A 20,775-nucleotide genomic window follows, 5' to 3' on the forward strand; every position below is an offset into this window, starting at 1 on the left:
GCAAACAACTAAATCAACGAGGTGGTAGACAGACTCAAGAATGAACGTAGAAGTGCAAAACAGAGGAAAATGATGTGAGAAGACACGCATTTTGTGGAAAACATCGAATGAAGATCTAGCATTAGAATGGCGGGCATTCCTGAAGAAAAAAACAGAAATAACAACCACCCGAGATGTGACAGCAAACTAACCTAGGCTAAAAGGAAGACCCAAGAAATTAATCTGAGAGGCTGACACTGTTACTGGCAAAAATAACGTGAAATACCCACACGCAGACATTTCACAGTGACCACAGGGAGCCGTGAGGACAGCAGCCCCCAACATCACAGCTGCAACAGAAGGGGAGGTTGATTACATCCATCCTAATAGCCCCAAACTGGAAACAACCCAAATATCCATCCTGAATAGAAAGGATACGGAAATTGAGGTATATTTATATACAATGGAACACCACACATTAACGAAAATGAGTCAACTTCAGACAGAGGCAAGCTCAGTTTAAGATTAAGACAGCCTCACAAGAGTATTCAATAAATAGCAATGAAAAAACTGTTTTTTAAAAATTATAATTCATGCATCTAATAAAATTCCACATGACACACTCTAAAAGTACAAGACACTGCTAATAAATTTTGTATGTACATAAACTCCCTGAGCAGACTGTAAAATCCTTGAGCCAGGCAACGAAGATTATACTTCTTTGAATTCCTCCTCCACCCAGAAAGCATTTGGGTAAACATTCCTGTAATGAATGAATGAATAGGAATGAAAATATGAATGAAGAGGAAGGAAGGAGAGGAAGGAAGGATCTCAACCAATTCATCATTGCTGAGTTTGTTTGTTGGGTGATTTCCAATTCCAGTCTGGCCAATTTGATGCAGCTTTGCCTTATTTCCTCATAAGCTTTGTTTCAAGAGAAGAAATAGAAACTTCCCAGAGCGAAGGGCAACTGGAGGTGGCCTGCAGGTTGAGTGGCCTCGTTCTCAGAGGGTAACCTCTCATGGACTGGGCGCCCTTGATCCTTACACTGAAGGAAAGGGGCATTCCATCCCCAGTGACAAACACTGACCAGGTGAGGGAACCTGCCCTTGGAGATCCATAAGCAAAAGGCTGCAGCCACCCGGGGCAGGGATGGTACCCAAGTAACATCTGCACCCAAGGCGGCTGGACCACAAAGGATGCTTCAATATCCACCAGCGTCCAACACATCTACTCCCTGTGCAGCACCACATGTCCCGTGAGGATAAATGAGCGGCCCCGAGCAGTAGGATGTTAGGGCTTGGCTGACACAAGGCAGCTCCAAGAGAACGGCAAACAAGCACAGTCTCGGAAACCGGCTTCCCCGAGAACCAAGCTGCAGTCCTCTGAACCGATTCCAGCCAGTTGGTTTTCAGACCCTGCCCGCCTGTTCTGCACTCAAAACACATCTCACAGCCCTGCCTGGAGCCCCAAGATGCTCGTAACGAAGCGTAAGCAGTCATAACTCAGGGTTCACCTTGGCAGAGATAAATAAATAAATAAGTAGAAGGAATCTTCCATTAGAAAATAAATGGCCTTTCTCCAGGCTGAGAGCCTGGATTACCCTCCTGAAGGACAAATACAACATCTTCCCCAGCCGACCTCAGGCCATAAAGTCCAGCTTCACTCAACCAGAGACCCCTGCCCCCCACAGCCAGGGCTTCCAGGGCCAAGGCCACCCACCTGGACCTCCAGGGCTGTGAGGGCGCCTCACCTGCTGAGAAGGCGCCTTTCAGCCCCATTCAGCTGCCCAAGAACAGAGTGCAGCCAGTGCCCGAGTGGAGAAGGGCCGAAATCCAGGCGGTGGATCTCTTGAAAAGCCATACACCCTGACAGCGGCCCAGATTTCACAGAGAAAAAAGCCATCACTCTGAGAAGTCTTGGAAAAATCATCTCTTGATTATTCATGGCAAAGCTGGGAAGGAGGAGGAAGAAAAATGGAAAGCCAGGGTATGTGAAAGCCACAGACGATTTCCAAACTTCACTGGGTTAGGCATTGCAGCCTCTGCAAGAGTTGCCCAACATATATCCGGAGAAAACCATCATTCAAAAGCACACATGCACCCCCTGTTCACTGCAGCACTATTTACAGCAGCCAAGACATGGAAGCCACGCAAATGAGCATCAACAGATGAACGGATAAAGAAGATGTAGTATATTTATACAATGGAATACTACTCGGCCGCAAAAGAGAATGAAACAATGCCATTTGCAGCGACATGGATGGACCTGGGGCTTTTCATACTAAGTGAAGTGAGTCAGACAGAGAAAAAGAAATATCATATGATATTGCTTGTATGTGGACTCAAAAAAAAATGATACAAATGAACTTACATATAAAACAGAAGTAAACCCACAGAGAGAAAACAAACTTATGGCTACCAAAGGGAAAAGGGGGTGGGGATACATTAGGAGTTTGGGGTTAACTTACACACACTACTATATATAAAATAGATAAACGACCTACTGTATAGCACAAGGAACTATACTCAATATTTTGTAATAACTTATAAAGGAAAAGAATCTGAAAAGGAATATATATACATATGTATATGTATAACTGAAACACTTTGCTATACACCTGAAACTAGCACAGCATTGTAAATCAACGATACATCAATTTAAAAGAAAAAAAAAGAGTTGCCCGAAACACACAGACTTTCTGCCCAAGTCTCATGGCCTCTGCTCCACAGGGCTCCACACAGGAGGCTCCCAGTCGCCCCTGCTAAGTGATGACTAAAACTGGAGGACCAGCAACCAGCCCCCCTCCCAAATCAATGCACCACTGCCCTGCTCTCCACTTCGTAGGACTCCTTCCCAGGATACTGGAAAGCTTGGGCCTCATCTCACTTTGCCGACACACCTAGCTCAGCCTCGGCCTTGTTTGTGGCCACCAGGATGGGCTCATTTTGGAGGAGGTCAGGGCTCTATTTTCTGCTTCCGTGTCCTTGTCTGTCCAAATATCCTCTGGCCAGTTGAAGGCCAGGAGATCTGAGGATACTGCTCTCCTCTCTGGCCCCCAGCCTGTCCAGACCACAGTGAGCAGGTGCTGGGCCTAGGGAGTCTGGCTCTGCCCACATCACTCCCCTTCCTCTAATATCCTCTGGCCTCTCCTCCAGACCCAGCCCACCAGCCACTGAGCTCCACTGCTCCATCATGGACATAAACAAGCCTCTACAGGTAGGCTTCAGAGATACCGCGCACTCGGTTCCAGACCACTGCAATAAAGTAAATAGCACAGTAAAGCGAATCACCGAATCTTTTAGTTTCCCAGCGCATATAAAAGTTACGTTTGCACTATGCTATAGTCTGTTAAATGTGTGATAGCATTAGGTCCAAACAAACAATGTGCATACCTTCATTTGAAAATATTTTATTGCTAAAAAATGCTAACCAGCATCTGACAATGCAGTGTTGCCCCCCAAACCTTCAATCCGTAAAAAATGCAGTATCTGCGAAGCGCAGTAAAGCGAAGCGTAATAAAACATGGTATGCCTGTCGAGAAGCAAGCAAACAACGCGGGTGAGAGCAAGAAAGCTATCCGACGGCCCCGTCCTTCGGCTGCCCCATCTCGTGCCCTTCGTGAAGTGAGCCTGTCTTCCCTGGCCCGGAGATGAATCTCCCCGCCTACCATACCCCTTGTAAGAAATGTGCACAAAGAAATCACACTGGTTCAGACCATTATACTCAAAGCAAAGACATGGGCCATATGGGGTAATTTTAACTTCCCTATTTTAGAAAGTAAACTTAAACTTCTTGTTGTAAAACAGTGTCACCAGGAACACAGCATTTCAAAACAAGAAGGGAAACCAATCTGGCGTGGCCTCAGCAGATGCCTAGGCAAACATCTGGATGAACCAACCTAATTCTCTATTCTAAAAGACAAAAACAAAAACCTTCTTCCTTGTTTTAATTTTTTTTTTTAATCAAGGAGTTGATCTCCCCAGGATACAAAGGGGCACTGTCCCAGGATGAATTCAGTCTCCATGTCCCCAGGTTCGTTCGCATCCCAAAGCCAAGGCTACACTGTTACAGAGGCACAGAGGCAATCAAAATAATTGCCGGCCATTCCCACCTAGACACAGCTTCCAGATGATTCTGATCTGGGCAGGATTCCAAGCACCATGGCCACAAGTCAAGAGACGGCCATGAACAGGTCTATGACCTCCCCGCAGCTGGGCCCCATGGTGAATGAGAAGATGGAAACAGGGCAACACTACTGGCGACCAAGATTCCATCAATTGGAAAATACGTGTCACGGGCAGAAGCCTGTCTCCCCAGTCAGAGGGTTCCTTGTGGTATCCAAAGGAACCGAAATATTCACCATAGATTTTTCAGGCTACCAGGTCCATCCCACACAAAGAAGTCATTTAGGCAGAAGTGATCTCTGAACTCTTTCCTGCTGCATCACGGTTAGACTTGGCCACAGCTGACGGCCAGCGTCTTAGACGCACAATGGCCCCAGATGCCTCCCTCGGTGGCTCACCTCCCACGCAAGGCGGGCTCCTTACCGTCAAGCTCCTCCACAGAGATGTTAGCCAGTTGCTCGCTGTCGCTGCCAGCAGACAGAGATCGGTTGAGGTAATTCCCCTTGTACAACAGGCCGGCGGTCACGTGGTGAAAAGGCATCTTCTCCCTGCTCACAAGAGACAGGGGGCAGGGGAAAGAAAGACATCATCATCCATTCCTCCTTTCCTTTCCTGAAGGACCACCCTGGTGTTCAGATGGCCAGGAGTATTTTTTAAATAACAAGAACATTGGTAGAGGGAAAGTCAGAGAATTCCAGGGTCCCCGCGGCCAGAACAATTCCCAAAGGATCCCAAGTTCTGTCCCTTCCTTCACTGTACGTCTTACTTCATTCTCCCCATTTAATGAGGAACTTGAGCCATGCGGTCCTGGCAGACTGTGGGATACCCTGGTATCACCCAACTGTCTCTCCATGCAAACAAGGATACTCTCTGCTCCTTTCCCTGGCCTGATAAAAGCTTCCTCCATCCTCCTAGGAAAGGACTGCACACCCCAAAATGTGAGGCTGCCCAGTGACCATATGTCTTAGCCGTGACCGTGCGGAAATCCAACTGTTTCGCTTTCCCAGGTAAAGCAGGTGCTGTACTTACACAGCACCCAAAGCAGGGTGGAAATGCCAGACTCTGAGTAAACACCGACAACAGTCGGTACCTCGGAGAAGGAGCCCTGCACCTGCCTGCACGAGTGGCTCGTGAGCACAGCCCTCTGAGACACCGATCACGCCTGCTCTGCAGGAAAGGTGGGCAGCATCTCAAGGTGTCCCAAAACAAAGCAGCGTCCAGCATGCTCACAGGAAATGAAAGCATCGCATCCCCTTAGACCAGATGAACAAACCCTCCAAGCTCCTCACACCAGAGCACCACCCCCGGAACTTTGAAGTTCCCACCAGTGCAAGGCGGGCCAGAGGCTCCAGACTAAGGTGAAAGGGAGGGAAGAGAGACGCAGTTAGAAGGATGGGTCTCTCACAGCAGGGAGGTTCCTCAAAAAACTAGAGTTGCCATATGATCCAGCAATCCCACTCCTGGGCATATATCCAGACAAAACTCTTACTTCAAACAGCTCCATGCCCCCCTCTGTTCATAGCAACACTATTTACAATAGCCAAGACATGGAAACAACCTAAATGTCCATCGACAGATGAATGGATAAAGAAGATGTGGTACATATATACAATGGAATACTACTCAGCCATAAAAAGAATGGAATAATGACATTTGCAGCAACATGGATGGACCAACAGATTATCATACTAAGCGAAGTAAGTCAGAAAGAGGAAGACAAATATCATATGATATCACTTATATGTGGAATCTAAAATAGAACATAGATGAACTTATCTACAAAACAGAAACAGACTCACAGACATAGAGAACAAACCTGTGGTTGCCATGGGCGGGGGGGGCAGGGGAGGGTTGGATTGGGAGTTCGGGATGCAAACTGTTATATATTGAACGGATAAAAAACAAGGTCTTCTAGGGGCAGGACAGGAATAAAGACGCAGACATAGAGAATGGACTTGAGGACACGGGGAGGGGGAAGGTAAGCTGGGACAAAGTGAGAGAGTGGCATGGACATATATACGCTACCAAACGTAAAATAGATAGCTAGTGGGAAGCAGCCACATAGCACAGGGAGATCAGCTCGGTGCTTTCTGACCACCTAGAGGGGTGGGATAGGGAAGGTGGGAGGGAGACGCAAGAGGGAGGGGATAGTGGGATATACGTATATGTATAGCTGATTCACTTTGTTATAAAGCAGAAACTAACACACCACTGTAAAGCAATTATACTCCAATAAAGATGTTAAAAAAAAACAAGGTCTTATTTTTTTAGCGCAGGGAACTATATTCAATATCCTATAATAAACCATAATGGAAAAGAATATGAAAAAAGAGAGAGAGAGAGAAAGTTGGATCTCTCCATAGGGGAAAGAGCAGCTCTGTTATAGTGAGTGAGCCATGGGGCACGTCCGGTTCTGCTTCTCCATCTGCAAAGGGGCCTAAGAGGATTGAGAAGCCTCTGAGCAGAATTAGGGAATTGGCAGGCAGGAGGGGGAGTCAATTCTAGGGTGTGGGTAGGGAACACCCTTTTAACAGAGCTCCAGGAAGGTAAACTGGGCAGCACCAGAAGGGGTAATCTCCCTGCCAATGGGGGCATCCAAGCAGAGGCTGAGGGCCTCCCTGACAGGGGTTCTGTGGGAGAGAATCGGCCCCTGTGCTCTCTCCCCACACACCTATCATTCTCCATGTGAGTCCCCCACAGGGTCCCTTTGGGCGCTAAAGTCTGCGTCTGTGCATTAAGCTGGAGTGGTCCTAGCGGCCCCTCCGGGCACTGCTGAGTAACAAGGTGTAAGTTACAGGAAGAGACAGCGACAGAAGGCCAGTCTCTGGGGATGACTGCTCAGGGCTTCAGGGTTCCCAAACCTTGCCATCCCTCAAGCCACACTCATGACAGCAACTGTCCCTGATGAAGGATGTTTGGAGGGGAGCGGGGGCCCCTGTCTTCTTTTCCCTGTGACACCACTGAGTGGCAGGCCCGAGAGGACGCCCCTTCCTCTCTCTCCCTCCCAACTAGGGCTCACTCCAGCATGCCCCTGCATGGGCTGAGAGCTGCTGACTTAGAGATCAACCCAAGAGCCTCTTAAAAGTTACAGGGCTTGACCAAGAGCAGGATGCCAGTTAGTGAAAGAATCCGATCTAGAACACAAGCCGCCTGAGCTCTCTTTGCACTAAGCAGCCTCGGCTCAGCACCAGACATTTCCACCTGGAGGTCAAACTCTCATTTCAAACTCAAGATGTACAAAAATGAACTAATTATCTTCCTAAAAAGTAGGCCACACTTCCTGATTTCTCTATTTCTATCAAAGGTACTTTTCTCTCATCATAACAACTGGGGCAACTCTCACAAACGTTCTGGGCCCCAAACACATGGCAGAGGCAAGAGCCAGCCGCCGGCCTCCAACCCAGTCTTAACTCTTTCCACAGCTAACAAAACGTACATACATCCACAGGTCAATTGCAAGTGACGGGGCGGAGGTGGGGTGGGGGTGGGGGTTCCAGAGTACGCATGCCTTTGCCAGTTATAAGGGGTACATATTCAGCTAACTATTGATATAAGTCAGACTTCCCCCCTCCTGGCCAAATCTGTCCTTATACATAAAGAGGCAAGAACCTTTCTTTGGAAGAAGACTTCAATTACCATCTCCTCTTTTCTCAAAGTTAAATTTCAGACCAAACAGGTTTAAAGGTGAGAATCAGACACACGAGCTAGGACTGCTCTCCCTTTCCTAAGGCCAGTCCTAATTTGGGGCGCCATGTGTGGCCATGGTCATTTCAGCCTGTACAGATTCCCATGGTCCAGGGGATGAGACATCAACAATGGCTAACGCTTCCCTCTCAGCACTGGCCCCGGGACCCAGTAGTCTCACCAGCTGTTATTTTTAACCATCATTTAAATCCTTCCTAAACATGGGGAAATACCCACACCGATCTTCTCTAATTTTGCCACCTGGAGGGAGGCCCCCTTCAGGTCGATACAGGCCCGGAAGGCATTTCTCCCCATTTCACCACTCATCACTCTAGTTTCTCAGCATTTTGTAAATAGCTTCCCATTACCACCTTTTACTTGGTTGCCTGAAGCTCTGGACCGGCCACACACACATTTTTACAGCTGCGGTAACAAGGTTATACTCAAACACGGGTGTCCAAGCCACGTTCGGCCACAGAAGAAACGCTGAGTACTTTGCAGAAAAAACTGGTCACAACTGAGTCCCACTTGAAAGACCAGCATAATTGCTTCTGAAAAAAGCAGCTTACAAAATTAGGTACGTATTCAGTTCATTCACCCAAAATGCTCATAGTCTAGTGGGAAAGAAAACACGTGCAATTGAACCAGCCATATAGATAAATAAAGTCATGTTCAAAAAAAGGAAGAGCATTATACCAAGTAAGCTAAAAACAGCTGCTGCAATTAAGGACTAAATTTCACTCCAAGCCACCTGGGGAAACCCAAGCTTTAAGATCCTCGCTTTGGCTATGGAAGGGAAATGTACAAGTTTGCCAGCAAAGGAAAACACAGTCCTGAGCTAAAACTTAAGAGATGGATCCTTACATGGTGGGCAATGAATATATATATATATATTTCTTTTCAACAGCCATTTTACTCATTGAGAAATAGTATTTAAGTAACTGTTTACCATGTGAAAAATCTTTCTGTATTTTCTGTAAGGCAGTATGGTTTCCTGGCTAAGAATCAGGGCTTTCTGGTCAAAAGCAGTGTTAGATTTAAATCCTAGCTCTGCTCTGATTAGCCATGTAGGTAAATTAATTAACCTCTGTAAGCCTCAGTCTCCTCCTCTGTAAAACTGGGGTTTGGAAACATACTGAATAGTATTTTTGTAACTATGAAATAAGATAAGGTATGGAAAGCACTTGACTTAGCATCAGGTACGTTCTCAATAAACATCATCAGTAATTCTTTGCTAAGGATTACATGAAGCAGGATGCAGGGCAAAAGAAATTCATGATGTGTTAGGTGGAAGATAAAACACACCGTGTTTTGAAGGAGGGTCAGGAACGACCTGGCAGAGGGTGAGCTTCAGAGAGGAGCTGGCTGGCATTGCACACTAAGGTGCCAAGGGATCCAGAATGTCAGCAACAGAGCACTGGGGGCCCCAGCGCTGGGCGGTGTCAGCAAGCAGCTGACTGTATCAGGAGGAGGGGGCTATTTGAATGAAAAGCACCAGAGCTGAAAAAGAGTCTATTTCCTGGGTATCACCTGGCATCATGGTCACATCAAGGACAAGATGTCAGCAGGTTAAAAACAAAGGGGTGGGTGGGTTCCTGTTTTCAGTGTCGAAGAACTGGTACATTTCTTGGCAAAGTAATAAACCAAAGACAACACTCCCATTTACCATGACAACAAAAAGAATAAAATATCTAGGAATAAATCTACCTAAGGAGACAAAAGACCTATATGCAAAAACTTATAAGACACTGATGAAAGAAATTAAGATGCAAGAAGGAGGAGATATGGGTATATCTGTATATGTATAGCTGATTCACTTTGTTATAATGCAGAAACTAACACCATTGTACAGCAATTATACTCCAATAAAGATGTTAAAAAAAAAACCAAAGAGCCCCACACACTTTGACTTGAGAGATGTCAAGAGATGATGCTCTTCAGAGACCGTTAATTTTGTGTCAACTTGACTGGATCACAGGGTGCCCAGATATTTGGTTAAACATTACTCTGGGTGTGTCTGTGAGAGTGTTTTGGGGTGAGATTAACATTTAAGCCGGTAGTCTGAGTAAAGAAGATTGCCCTTCCCAAGGTGGCTGGGCCTCATCCAATCTGTTAGAGGCCTGAATAAAACAAAAAGGAAAAATAAGGGAAAAGGTGTTCTTTCCATCAGTGTGAGCTGGAACTTTGGTCTTCTCCTGCCTTTGGACCTGGACTCCGGCTGGAGCTGACACCAATAGCTCTCCTGGGTTTCCAGCTCGCCAGATTGTAGGAATCCTCAGCCTCCAAAACCATCTAAGCCACTTCCTTACAATAAATTTCTTTCTATATATATATCCTATAGTCTGGAGAACCCAGACTAACTCTTCCGTTTTTTTTCTCAGCAGTGCCGAAGACCCAGGCACATTCCTGTAGGCTGATGTTATTATTCTGGGTAAAGAGTACCCCAGAACATAATTCTGCAGGGCCTCTTAAGCAACACGGCCCAGAGTGTAGTGTGTGGACCCCTGCCAGCTGAATACTCTCTACTGCTTGTTTGCAACGAGATAGATAAGGACAGGAAGTGAAAGAAAGCATTGAAATTTTTATAGCAATATGGAGCATTGTCCCAACACCTAAGCACGTGACCAGTTGACTTGATTTTTGTATATCTTTGCTTTTTTTATTTTATTTTTCCACTAATTCGTTCTTTCTGCGTTTTACAGAAATCACTCTGCCAAGGGCTGGAGCTTTAAACAAAAAACGAAACAAAACAAAAACACTAGTCCTTCCCCACAAATAGTTTAGTTTGAGAAGCACTTCTCTCTAAAGTACTTTAAGTTGCATCAATTTCTGGTAATGGGCTACAGATACAGAGAGAGAGGAAGAAAGACATGTAGAGAAATGTATTTGAACTTGCCTCCGAAATTTTTTCAAAGAACTTAATTTAAGATTTTTTAAAGTCTTAGATGGACTTTGGAAAGGAGGTACAGCAGACATAGAAAACAAACTTATGGTTACCAAAGGGGAAAGGGGATGGGGAGGGATAAATTAGGAGTATAGGATTAATAGGTACACACTACTATATATAAAATAGATAAATAACTAGGATTCACTATGTAGCACGTGGAACTATATTCAGTGCCTTGTAATAACCTATAATGGAAAAGAATCTGAAGCTGTACACCTGAAACTAACACAATATTGTAAATCAACCACAGTTAAAGAAATAAAAAAATTTTTTAATCCAAAAAAATACTCTATATACAATGTGTTATTCAAACAGAATTATTATACCACATTGAAAAGTCTAGTGTTAAAAAGTAATATTTGAGGGCTTCCCTGGTGGCGCAGTGGTTGAGAGCCCGCCTTCCAGGGCAGGGGACGCGGGTTCGTGCCCCAGTCCAGGCGGATCCCACATGCCGCGGAGCGGCTGGGCCAGTGAGCCATGGCCGCTGAGCCTGCGCGTCCGAAGCCTCCTGTGCTCCGCAACTTGGGGGGCCACAACAGTGAGAGGCCCGTGTACCGCAAAAAAAAAAAAAAGTAATATTTGAAGCATTTAAATGTCATAAACATTTCAAATATATATGGAAATAAAACCCCATAATATCCTTTGTTTTAAATTTAAAAAACAAAACAAGAAAGGACGTACAAGATGTCAGCTGAAGTTTGGGCCATCTTCTGAGCGCCTGGAATACATTGCTGGGGTTTCTGTCCTCCACTTAGCAGACTACATGGGGGCAATGTTGACCCTGCATTCTAGAAGTTAAAGAGCCTACCCAACCGTGATAGAGCCTTTGTCAAATTCCCCTAAAAGTATCCATGAAGGCACACAAAAATAATCATATTCCCAACAGCACCAATGCCAGGGTGTGGAAGAAGCTTCCATTAAGTCGGCACAGTTAGGATTAAAATGGAAAATAATCAGTGGCATACCCACACTTTGAATGCAGACTAAATAATAGAGTCAGATAGTAAAGGAATAAGAGGAGATTTTTATCTACCCACATTCCCTTCTATTTCTGGGACTCTGGAATGACCAACCATGACATCAGACAATCACCCTTCGGACTCTGTTGGAATTGCTTTTTCAAAGCAGCCAGGGTCAAACCCTCACTGCCCTTAGCACCACTGTGAATCGACAAAAAAAACCCCTTCCTCTAGCTACCCAGGGATCATGCAACACGGCTCCCGGTCTGCAACACGGCTAGGAATAGAAGGGTCTGAGGCACGGGCCCTGCACGTGAAGATGTGAAATTTGTTATGGGCATGAGTGTCAGTACGAACAGTGACCTGTGGGGTTTATGGCTTTTCGTGTCTTGCTTCTGATTAAGGAAGAACTGCAGAAGACCTCAGATACCCCAGAAATGTATGTCTCCTCCTCAGAGTCCAAGAGTTAAGTTATAGGGACGAGAAGATCCCTACTTACTCCAGCAAAGATGCACTAGATGGATACCAGCTGAGCGTTGGGCTAAGCACTTATAAAACAATTGTGTTCTCTTGTAAAGATCCTGCAGGGGCAGGCCAATTGGCAAGGAGGGTTTGGATAGAGCTCAAATCAGACAGCAATGAGTAAGCAGAAAACACCAACGTGAGGGTCTAAATAAAAATTCTGCATCATCAGAGGAGGAAGCACTTTCAAGAAGAAGTAGAGCCAAAAACAGATTGTCAACAATAATATGATACAAGAAAGAAGACAGTTTTACAAAGCTTCTGGTTACATCCTTAAAAATAAGTAGAAAACCAGGGTGTCTATGAAATAAGAAATGCAAATTCATAAGGAAATCTCAACATACAGTGAGGAGATATCAAGTCAGAAAGCAAAGACAGCTGGCTGAGAGGCAAGCTGATTTGGAAAAGGTGCTGGTCTTTGCAAAGCAAAGGAGAAATCCAGAAACAGTAGTGGAATGAAAATCTACATTACTGGCAACAAAGAGTATTTCAAACAAACGGCAAATTCAGCAAACAATATAATTCACCCATGGACCCACCACCCAGATTGAACATGGGCTAATATTTTTCCTCATTTGCTTTAGGTTTTTTTCAAAGAAATATCTGACATCGAAGCCCTGCCCATCTATGCTATTCCTCCACCTCCTTCACTCAGCTGTGCCAACACTATTCTGGAGGTGGAATGTATCCTTCCGGTCCATGATTTTAAATTTTCCTACACTTGGGTGTAACTATATAGAATATATTATAGTATCGCTGTATATATCTTTCAATTTACATAAATAATATCACACTGTACATAGGCTTTTGCAATTTGCACATTTCAATCTATATTAGCGTTTAGGGAATTACCCAAATCCATATACGCAATTTACTTTTAACTGTGCCATAGTTTTCCACTGTAAAAGCATATTGCAATTCATTTATCCACTATCCAATTGAAAGAAAAGTATTCCGCAAAGAACATCTTCATGTGTCTCTTTGCATAAATTTAAGGGAATTTCTCTAGCCCACATACCTAGATAAAATATTACAGAATTTTTCCAAAGTGCTCTCCCAAGTGGTTGGGTTAGTTGTCTGTCACTACATAACAAACTACCCTTGAACTTCGTGGCTTAAAAGAGCAAATATTTATTATCTCACAGGTTCTGTGGGTCAGGAATCAGGAATTGCCTTGCTGGGTGGTTGGCTCAGGAGTTCTCAGAAGGTTGCAGTCAAGACACTGATCAGGGCTACCACCGTCAGAAGGTGTGACTGCAGCTGGAGGATCCACTTCCAAGATGGTGTACTCACATGGCCGTTCACAACATCCTCAGGGGACTCTCCAGAGGGCTGCTCAGGTGTTCTTATGACATGACAGCTGGCTTCCCCTAGCAGGTGATCCAAGACACAGAATGAGGGGCTTTTATGATTCGGTCTCAGAAATCACACCGTCATTTTTGACACATTCTGTTCATTAAAAGCAAGACGCTAAGGAAAGCCTACACTCATGGAGAGAGAAGTTAGGCTCCACCTTCTGCAAGATGGAGTATCAAAGAATTTGTAAACATCTTTTAAAATCATCATCACGGTTGTAGCAACTTACAGACCCACCATTAGCCTACTGGCATGTCTATTTCCCCCACAGCCTTGCTGACAAGGAGTATGATCTGACCGTTCCATTTGTAATTGGATTTCCTTGATTGCTAGTTTGGGCATTAGTTATGTGTTTTTTGGCCATTCTAATTTCCCCTCCTGCAATTTGCTTTTTACCTTTATCTACTGGGTTGCTGATCATTTGGGGATTGCTTTGTTCTTCCATGCTATTGCTTTCTAATATTTCAGTTCAATCTTACTTTTAAACCCCTCACTATTAGGCATTATTATTGTAGCTGTTAGTGGTACATGTTACAACCAATGCTTACCTAGACTTTTCTACAAGTTTACTAATTTCTCTGCTCATTGTTGCACTCTTCTGGGTTCAATTCCCTTCTTAATGAAGGGAATGTAGTAGTTCTTTCATTACGGAATTATAAATGGAAAGCTTTTTGGTCTTTTTCCTTAAAAAAAAAAGTCTTTATTTCAATCTCATTTGAATTATAGTTCAACTTGGTAAAGAATTACAAATTATTTACTTAGAACTTGGAGGATATTTTGTTGCTGATGAGAAATCTACTTGTCCACCTGTTAATACTCATTCTGGACCATTCTAAGTCTATAATTTCAGAAACAGGCTCTCTCCCCAACTCGATATTCTCTCTTTCATAAAGAGATGTATTAGGTGTATGTTGGACCTCTTCATTCAAGCTCAATACTCTTGACTGGTTCATCCAACATTCATTCATACCCCATCAGATTAAAAAAGCTGAAAAGCTAATAACTTTGTTTTCCAGACTCCATTGCTACTAGAGCTCTGTATGAGAATTAGTTCCAAAATTAGAAAGCACTTGCCCAAGTTCGGAATGCAGAAGAGAGATGAATACAATGGTATGTGTGCTGGGTCTCACAAAACACCTTGATCCGTAGCATTTACCCCTATCCATGGTGGAAATACTCCCACAATGGCCAATTCCGAGCCAACAACGTGATATCAGTGAACATGGAATTGTGAAGAGATGCGAAGTAGTATACCAGCACACCATTATACAGTATTTTCACCATATACATGTCATAGACTAAATTAACCACAAAATCATAGATAATAATAAAGTGTAGTCAAATAATTAGGAAGTGAAGAGTTTTTTAGTATTTATTACCTTTGTGAGGTAATATAATTTATTTCACTGTAAGTTTATACTTCATCTGAGAATTTAAGTTTATATTTCATTTATCATGCATTTAAGAATGGCTATGTTTAATAACTGACTCGTAAAATTCCTGAAAATTTAACAAGTGTCTTTTTTTCCCTGCTTTTAATTAATTAAGTTATTTATTTATTTATGGCCGTGTTGGGTCTCGCTGCTGTGCGCGGGCTTTCTTTAGTTGCGGCGAGCGGGGGCTACTCTCTGTTGCGGTGCACAGGCTTCTCATTATGGTGGCTTCTCTGGTTGCAGAGCATGGGCTCTAGGCACACGGGCTTCAGTAGTTGTGGCACGTAGGCTCAGTAGTTGTGGCTCGTGGGCTCTAGAGTGCAGGGTCAATAGTTGTGGCGCACAGGCTTAGTTGCTCCGCGGCATGTGGGATCTTCCCAGACCAGGGATTGAACCTGTGTGCCCTGCATTGGCAGGCGGATTCCTAACCACTGCACCACCAGGGAAGCCCCAACAAGTGTCTTTCATATGCTGGCATGAGGTGGCTCCAGCATGCCGCTGGATGAAGGTCTTTTTCCTGACCATTTCTGGTTGTTTCTACAGGCAAGAAAAGTCATGGAAACACGATGTTTTCCTGCAACAGTGTTCCGCCGTCCACTCTCCAGTTTCCTGGCTGTGAAGAAGTAGTCAAGGTGGTGGCAGAAGAGCAATGGCTTCTGAATCCTCGGATCAACTTCAAGTCCATTTTCCAGCTTTTGGGGGGTCCAGAGGAAGTTTCAGGAACAGCAAGCAGATTCCAGTGGCAGCCTCAGTGGTAGTAAATCTCCTGGAGGGTCAATCTGAATTATTCTGGGAGTCATTCTGGAGAGCCATCCAAAATCCACTCCTTCAGCCCTTCAACAATCTTGTAAGCATCAAATTCCCTGTATTAAATCCCTTCCTCCTTAAAATACGCAGTGTGGTTACTGGTCCTTGAACTAAACTTTAACTGATATATTACTGTATTTTCCGAGTTTCTTAAACTTCTTTTTAACTAATTTTTATTGGAGTATAGCTGCTTTACAATGTTGTGTTAGTTTCTCCTGTACAGCAAAGTGAATCAGTTGTACGTATACTTATGTCCCCTCTTTTCAGATTTCCTTCCCGTATAGGTCACCACAGAGCACTGCGGAGAGTTCCCTGAGCTGTATAGTAGGTTCTCATTAGTTATGTATTTTATACATAGTATCGATAGTGTATGTATGTCAACCCCACTCTCCCAATTCATCCCACCCCCCCTTTAAATCTGTTTAAAATTTTCACATTTTTATCTGTGTACCTTGTAAGCAATTTCCTCAGAACTATTTTTACATTCACACATTCTTTTTTCAGTTGTAACTTAACTTACACTTTAACCTGTCTGCTCAGTTTTCATCTAAATGATGACGTTTTCCATTTCCAGCAGTTTAGTTTCTTTTATAAACCCAACTTTTATTTATCACTGAGTATAAATCTTTCAATTTTTGTTCTCTGACCTTTGCATATTTTCTTTCAGAATCTCAATTATCTCAGTTTCTTAAGGCACTAATCTTCTTTGTGGTACTTCTCTGATTTCTCTAGCAGTAAACAGTTTCCAGGTGTGGTTTCACTCTTTGTGGGCAGGGCCATCTTCAGCAGGTGTTGCTTTTCCCTTTGGAGCTTCACATGCGCAGAGAGCTGTGCCCGAGGCACGGGTGCCATAGGCTTCGCCAGTTGCGGACCAGTCTGTCCATTCATTCTTGGCCTGGAAGGCGTGCACCACATGGGTAGTGTAGATATGGAGTGCACATCCCCGAGGCACAGGTTTGGAGTTCTCATTTGTCACGGGGGCCTTTTCCTTTGGCAGCCATAGCTCCTGGTAGACATAAGCATCTCAGCCACTTTGCTGAGCAGTGGGCAGACTGAGTCTAGTCCCCTCTTATGGGAGGGGCAGCCAAACCAGGGTCTGAGTTCCTGCTTCCTGCCTGCTGTGGACCCAAGACCACACCTTTCCTCCCGGCATGAACATTAAGACTCCCACCTACCACAGCCTTCGGGGGTTTCCCTACCCTGAAGCAGCGTCCACCCCTACGCTTTCCTCTCTGGGCTGAGTTTCCCCTTCCTTTCTTTCACACTAAGTTATTTTAATGTGTAAAACAGGAAAAGTGTAGTCAGGAAAACAGAGCCTATGTCAGCTAGTTCAAGAAGAAGATGTGCAACAGTGAGCTACCTACCAAGTGGGCAGAAGGGCTGAAAAGCACCCCCCCAACCCCCTGTCGAGAGGCTGGTTAGCAGAGATTAGCAAGAGCAGAAAGTTGCCCCTACCCCTACTGTGGAGGGACATATGGCGATGGCAGTATGACCAGAACCTCAAAGGTGGGGTGCCCAGAGGAGCTAGAACCATGGTAGGGGTCGCCCAATAGGATCTGGGACCATGCAGGGAAAAGCTCTGCTCTGCCAAGATGCAGGGCAGGAACCCTTAAGAGGAAGAGGTACCATGGAGACATCTGTCAAAGGCAGGTAGGGGTGGGGAGCCTCACTCTCTGTCCTCACCTTCTCACCTCGTGTTGGTGCCTCCCTTTGGCCAGGGAATCTGGAAACATAGTTTGCTTGGACAGACCCTACTATACAGAGTGGAGCAGGGGGAGAGAGAAGGACAAATCCGTAAGCTAGCAGGCAAAGGACTGGCTGGGCTACGGAGTTAACTTCTTTGTTATATGTTTATTCAGCATCTCTTCATTTGTTGCAGGAAAATAATCCACGTTAGCTTAGTGACCATGCTGACAGAACTAGATATCCTCGTGACACTTCTGAATTTCAAAGATAAGGAAATGTCTTCTGAGCATCCAGGTTAGAAAATACAGGTTACCCACAGAGGAACAAGATGAAACGCAGCTCCCTTCATAACAGCAAGCAGACACAACAGAGACACAATCACTACCTGCTACTGCCTTTAGAGGTCATTTAAAGTAAAATGAGTAGAGAAGTTTACAAATTAAATTATGGGAAAAGACTTAAAGGCAAAGGTCAAAGAAAAGAAAGTTCTAAGTGCAAAGCAATTTAAAATAAAAAGCACTTATAGTATAGTGCAGGTATGTTTAAAAAGGGGAAAATCCAAAATATATATATATATTAGTCACAAACCTCTATGCATCATGTACATATCATTATAAACCCAAAATAATTTAAATATATTTTTGATTTTAAAAACTGGTGAAGATTTTAAAGACACCCTCTAAGCCTTTGGCAAATTACCTAGGTAAAAAACAAAGAGGATATGAATGATGTAGACATTTTTCTATGAAGGCCGATTTGATGTGTCTCTGTATATGAGTGAGTGTGTGTGTGTGAGTGTGTGTGTGTCCCCACAACCCCCCAGAGATCACTTTTCAGATATCTGTGGAATATTTACAAAATTTATCAAATATAAGACCACAAAGCAAACTTCAGTAAAGGTCTTCAAAAGCAGGTCTGAGACAGTTGAATATAAACAGAAACAATAATAAAATTCAATATTTTTAAATGCTAAGACAGTTTTTTCTAACTTTGTTGAGATATAACTGACATACAACATTGTGTAAGTCTAAGCTGTATAAGATGTTGATAGCCTTATACGTTGCAAAAGGATGACCACCACAGCTTTCCCTAACACCTCCAACATGTCCCATAATTACCCTTTCTCTTTTTTTGTGGTGAGATCATTTAAGACCTACTCTCTTAGCAAGTTTCAAGTATATGATACAGTATTATTAGCTATAATCACCATGCTGTACCTTCGATCTCTAGAACTTATTCATTAAAATTGAAATTTTTAATATACTCCTAGATCAAAGTTTAAATTAAAATTTAAATTATACGCTCTATTTAAAATTTAAAAAGGGAAATAATTCTTATTAAAAAGCATATGAGGGGGCTTCCCTGGTGGCACAGTGGTTGAGAGTCCGCCTGCCGATGCAGGGGACAGGGGTTTGTGCCCCAGTCCGGGAAGATCCAACGTGCCGCAGAGCGGCTGGGCCCATGAGCCATGGCCTCTGAGCCTGCGCGTCCGGAGCCTGTGCTCCGCAACGGGAGAGGCCACAACAATGAGAGGCCCACGTACCGCAAAAAAAAAAAAAAAAAGCATATGTGGTATAGCAAAGTAGTATTCAGATAAGCTTGTGAGGTCTTTAAATGCTCTTACTGTTTTTAAGAGAAAAATATAAACACTAAATAAGTCTTCAAGGGCTTCCCTGGTGGCTCAGTGGTTAAGAATCCGCCTGCCAATGCAGGGGACAGGCGTTCGAGCCCTGGTCCAGGAAGATCCCACATGCCGCAGAGCAACTAAGCCTGTGCACCACAACTACTGAGCCTGCGCTCTGGAGTCCGTGAGCCACAACTACTGAAGCCCGCGCACCTAGAGCCCGAGCTCTGCAACAAGAGAAGTCACCGCAATGAGAGGCCTGCACACCACAACAAAGAGTACTCCCCGCTCGCTGCAACTAGAGAAAGCCCACGCGCAGCAACGATGACCCAAGACAGCCAAAAATAAATAAATAAATAAGTTTTCAACACAAACGTTTTAGAAAAAGAACAACAAAATAAATTAAGAAAACAGAAAAAACGAAATAATGAGACAGAGCTGAATTAGAAAACAGATAAATTAAAAGAGCTGGTTCTCTGAAACAAAAGCAAAAAACCAGACAAATCTCTGACAACTTTATTAAAACAAACAGGGAAAGCACAAATAGACAACAGTATGAAATATGAGAATTCTACATGCAACTGTAGACTAATAACTTTAAAACACTGCTTAAATGAATGCTTTGTTTCTCAAAATACAGAAATTGGATTTTTATTGAAAGCAGTGTGATTTACTGTTATTCATGCTTACTGAAAATCTTGACATAACATTTTGTTATACAGTGATTTGAAGATCTGGTTTTAGGTTGGGTGTATTTCCATACTTGATTAAAACATCTGCCATAACCAAAAATACACCTCAAAAAAATTTACAGATCCAAATCGAAGAAAAATGTCACTGGCAGGGTTTACTACATCACAATATTCATTCTTCAATCCATCCCACAAGCATGCCAAGATTTTTGCTGGTAAAGTTTCATCTTCCTGAATTTCAACAGGTGATTTTGCAAACTGATTCAAAGCGGTTGCACTTTCATAGTTTTAACAAAAAAACAATCGATTTCTTCATTTGGAAGATTCTTAAGCAGTTAACAAAATTCTGTTTCCAGGTCTTTTTTTAAATTAATTTATTTGTTTGTTTTTATTTTTGGCTATGTTCGGTCTTCCTTGCTGCATGCGGGCTTTCTCTAGTTGCGGCAAGCTGGGGCTACTCTTCCTTGTGGTGCACGGGCTTCTCATTGGGTGGCTTCTCTTGTTGTGGAGCACGGACTCTAGGCGCGCAGGATTCAGTAGCTGTGGCTCTTGAGCACAGGCTCAGTAGTTCTGGCTCACAGGCTTAGTTGCTCCGCAGCACGTGGGATCTTGCCCGGCCAGGGCTCGAACCCGTGTCCCTTGCATTGGCAGACAGATTCTTAACCACTGTGCCACCAGGGAAGCCCCCAGATTTTTTAACTTCACAAATTTGAGTTTGTAGATAGCACACTCACAACAGTTTTTTAGCAACAAAATCACATAATGGTAGAAAGATTTCCAAAACCATCCATTCTCAAAACTGTTTTTGAGCTTTGAGCATGAGTTTCCTTTAAAAAGCAATTATTTCTGAAGTCAGGGAGCCTGATTCCTCCAGCTCCGTTATTCTTTCTCAAGATTGCTTTGGTTATTCAGGGTCTTTTGTGTTTCCATTAATTGGCATATAGTTGCTTGTAGTAATC

General features: G+C 43.8%; 1 protein-coding gene across 2 annotated transcripts in view; it reads right to left on the reverse strand.

The window, feature by feature from the left end:
- The window catches only part of CALN1 (calneuron 1), a 457,364-nt gene that overhangs the window by 326,928 nt on the left and 109,661 nt on the right, over window positions 1–20,775 (reverse strand). The window contains exon 1 of one of the 2 annotated variants that reach the window (XM_024764136.1): window positions 4,530–4,659. In XM_024764136.1, coding sequence (XP_024619904.1) covers window positions 4,530–4,647 — 118 coding nt within the window. In that variant the 5' untranslated portion in view covers window positions 4,648–4,659. Of the gene's footprint in view, window positions 1–4,529; window positions 4,660–20,775 lie in introns of those variants that run through there. The other variant, XM_024764135.1, reaches the window with a different exon arrangement.

This window comes from Neophocaena asiaeorientalis, unplaced genomic scaffold (genome assembly GCF_003031525.2).
Source record: "Neophocaena asiaeorientalis asiaeorientalis breed wild unplaced genomic scaffold, Neophocaena_asiaeorientalis_V1.1 scaffold490, whole genome shotgun sequence".
Classification (NCBI taxonomy): Eukaryota; Metazoa; Chordata; class Mammalia; order Artiodactyla; family Phocoenidae; genus Neophocaena; species Neophocaena asiaeorientalis.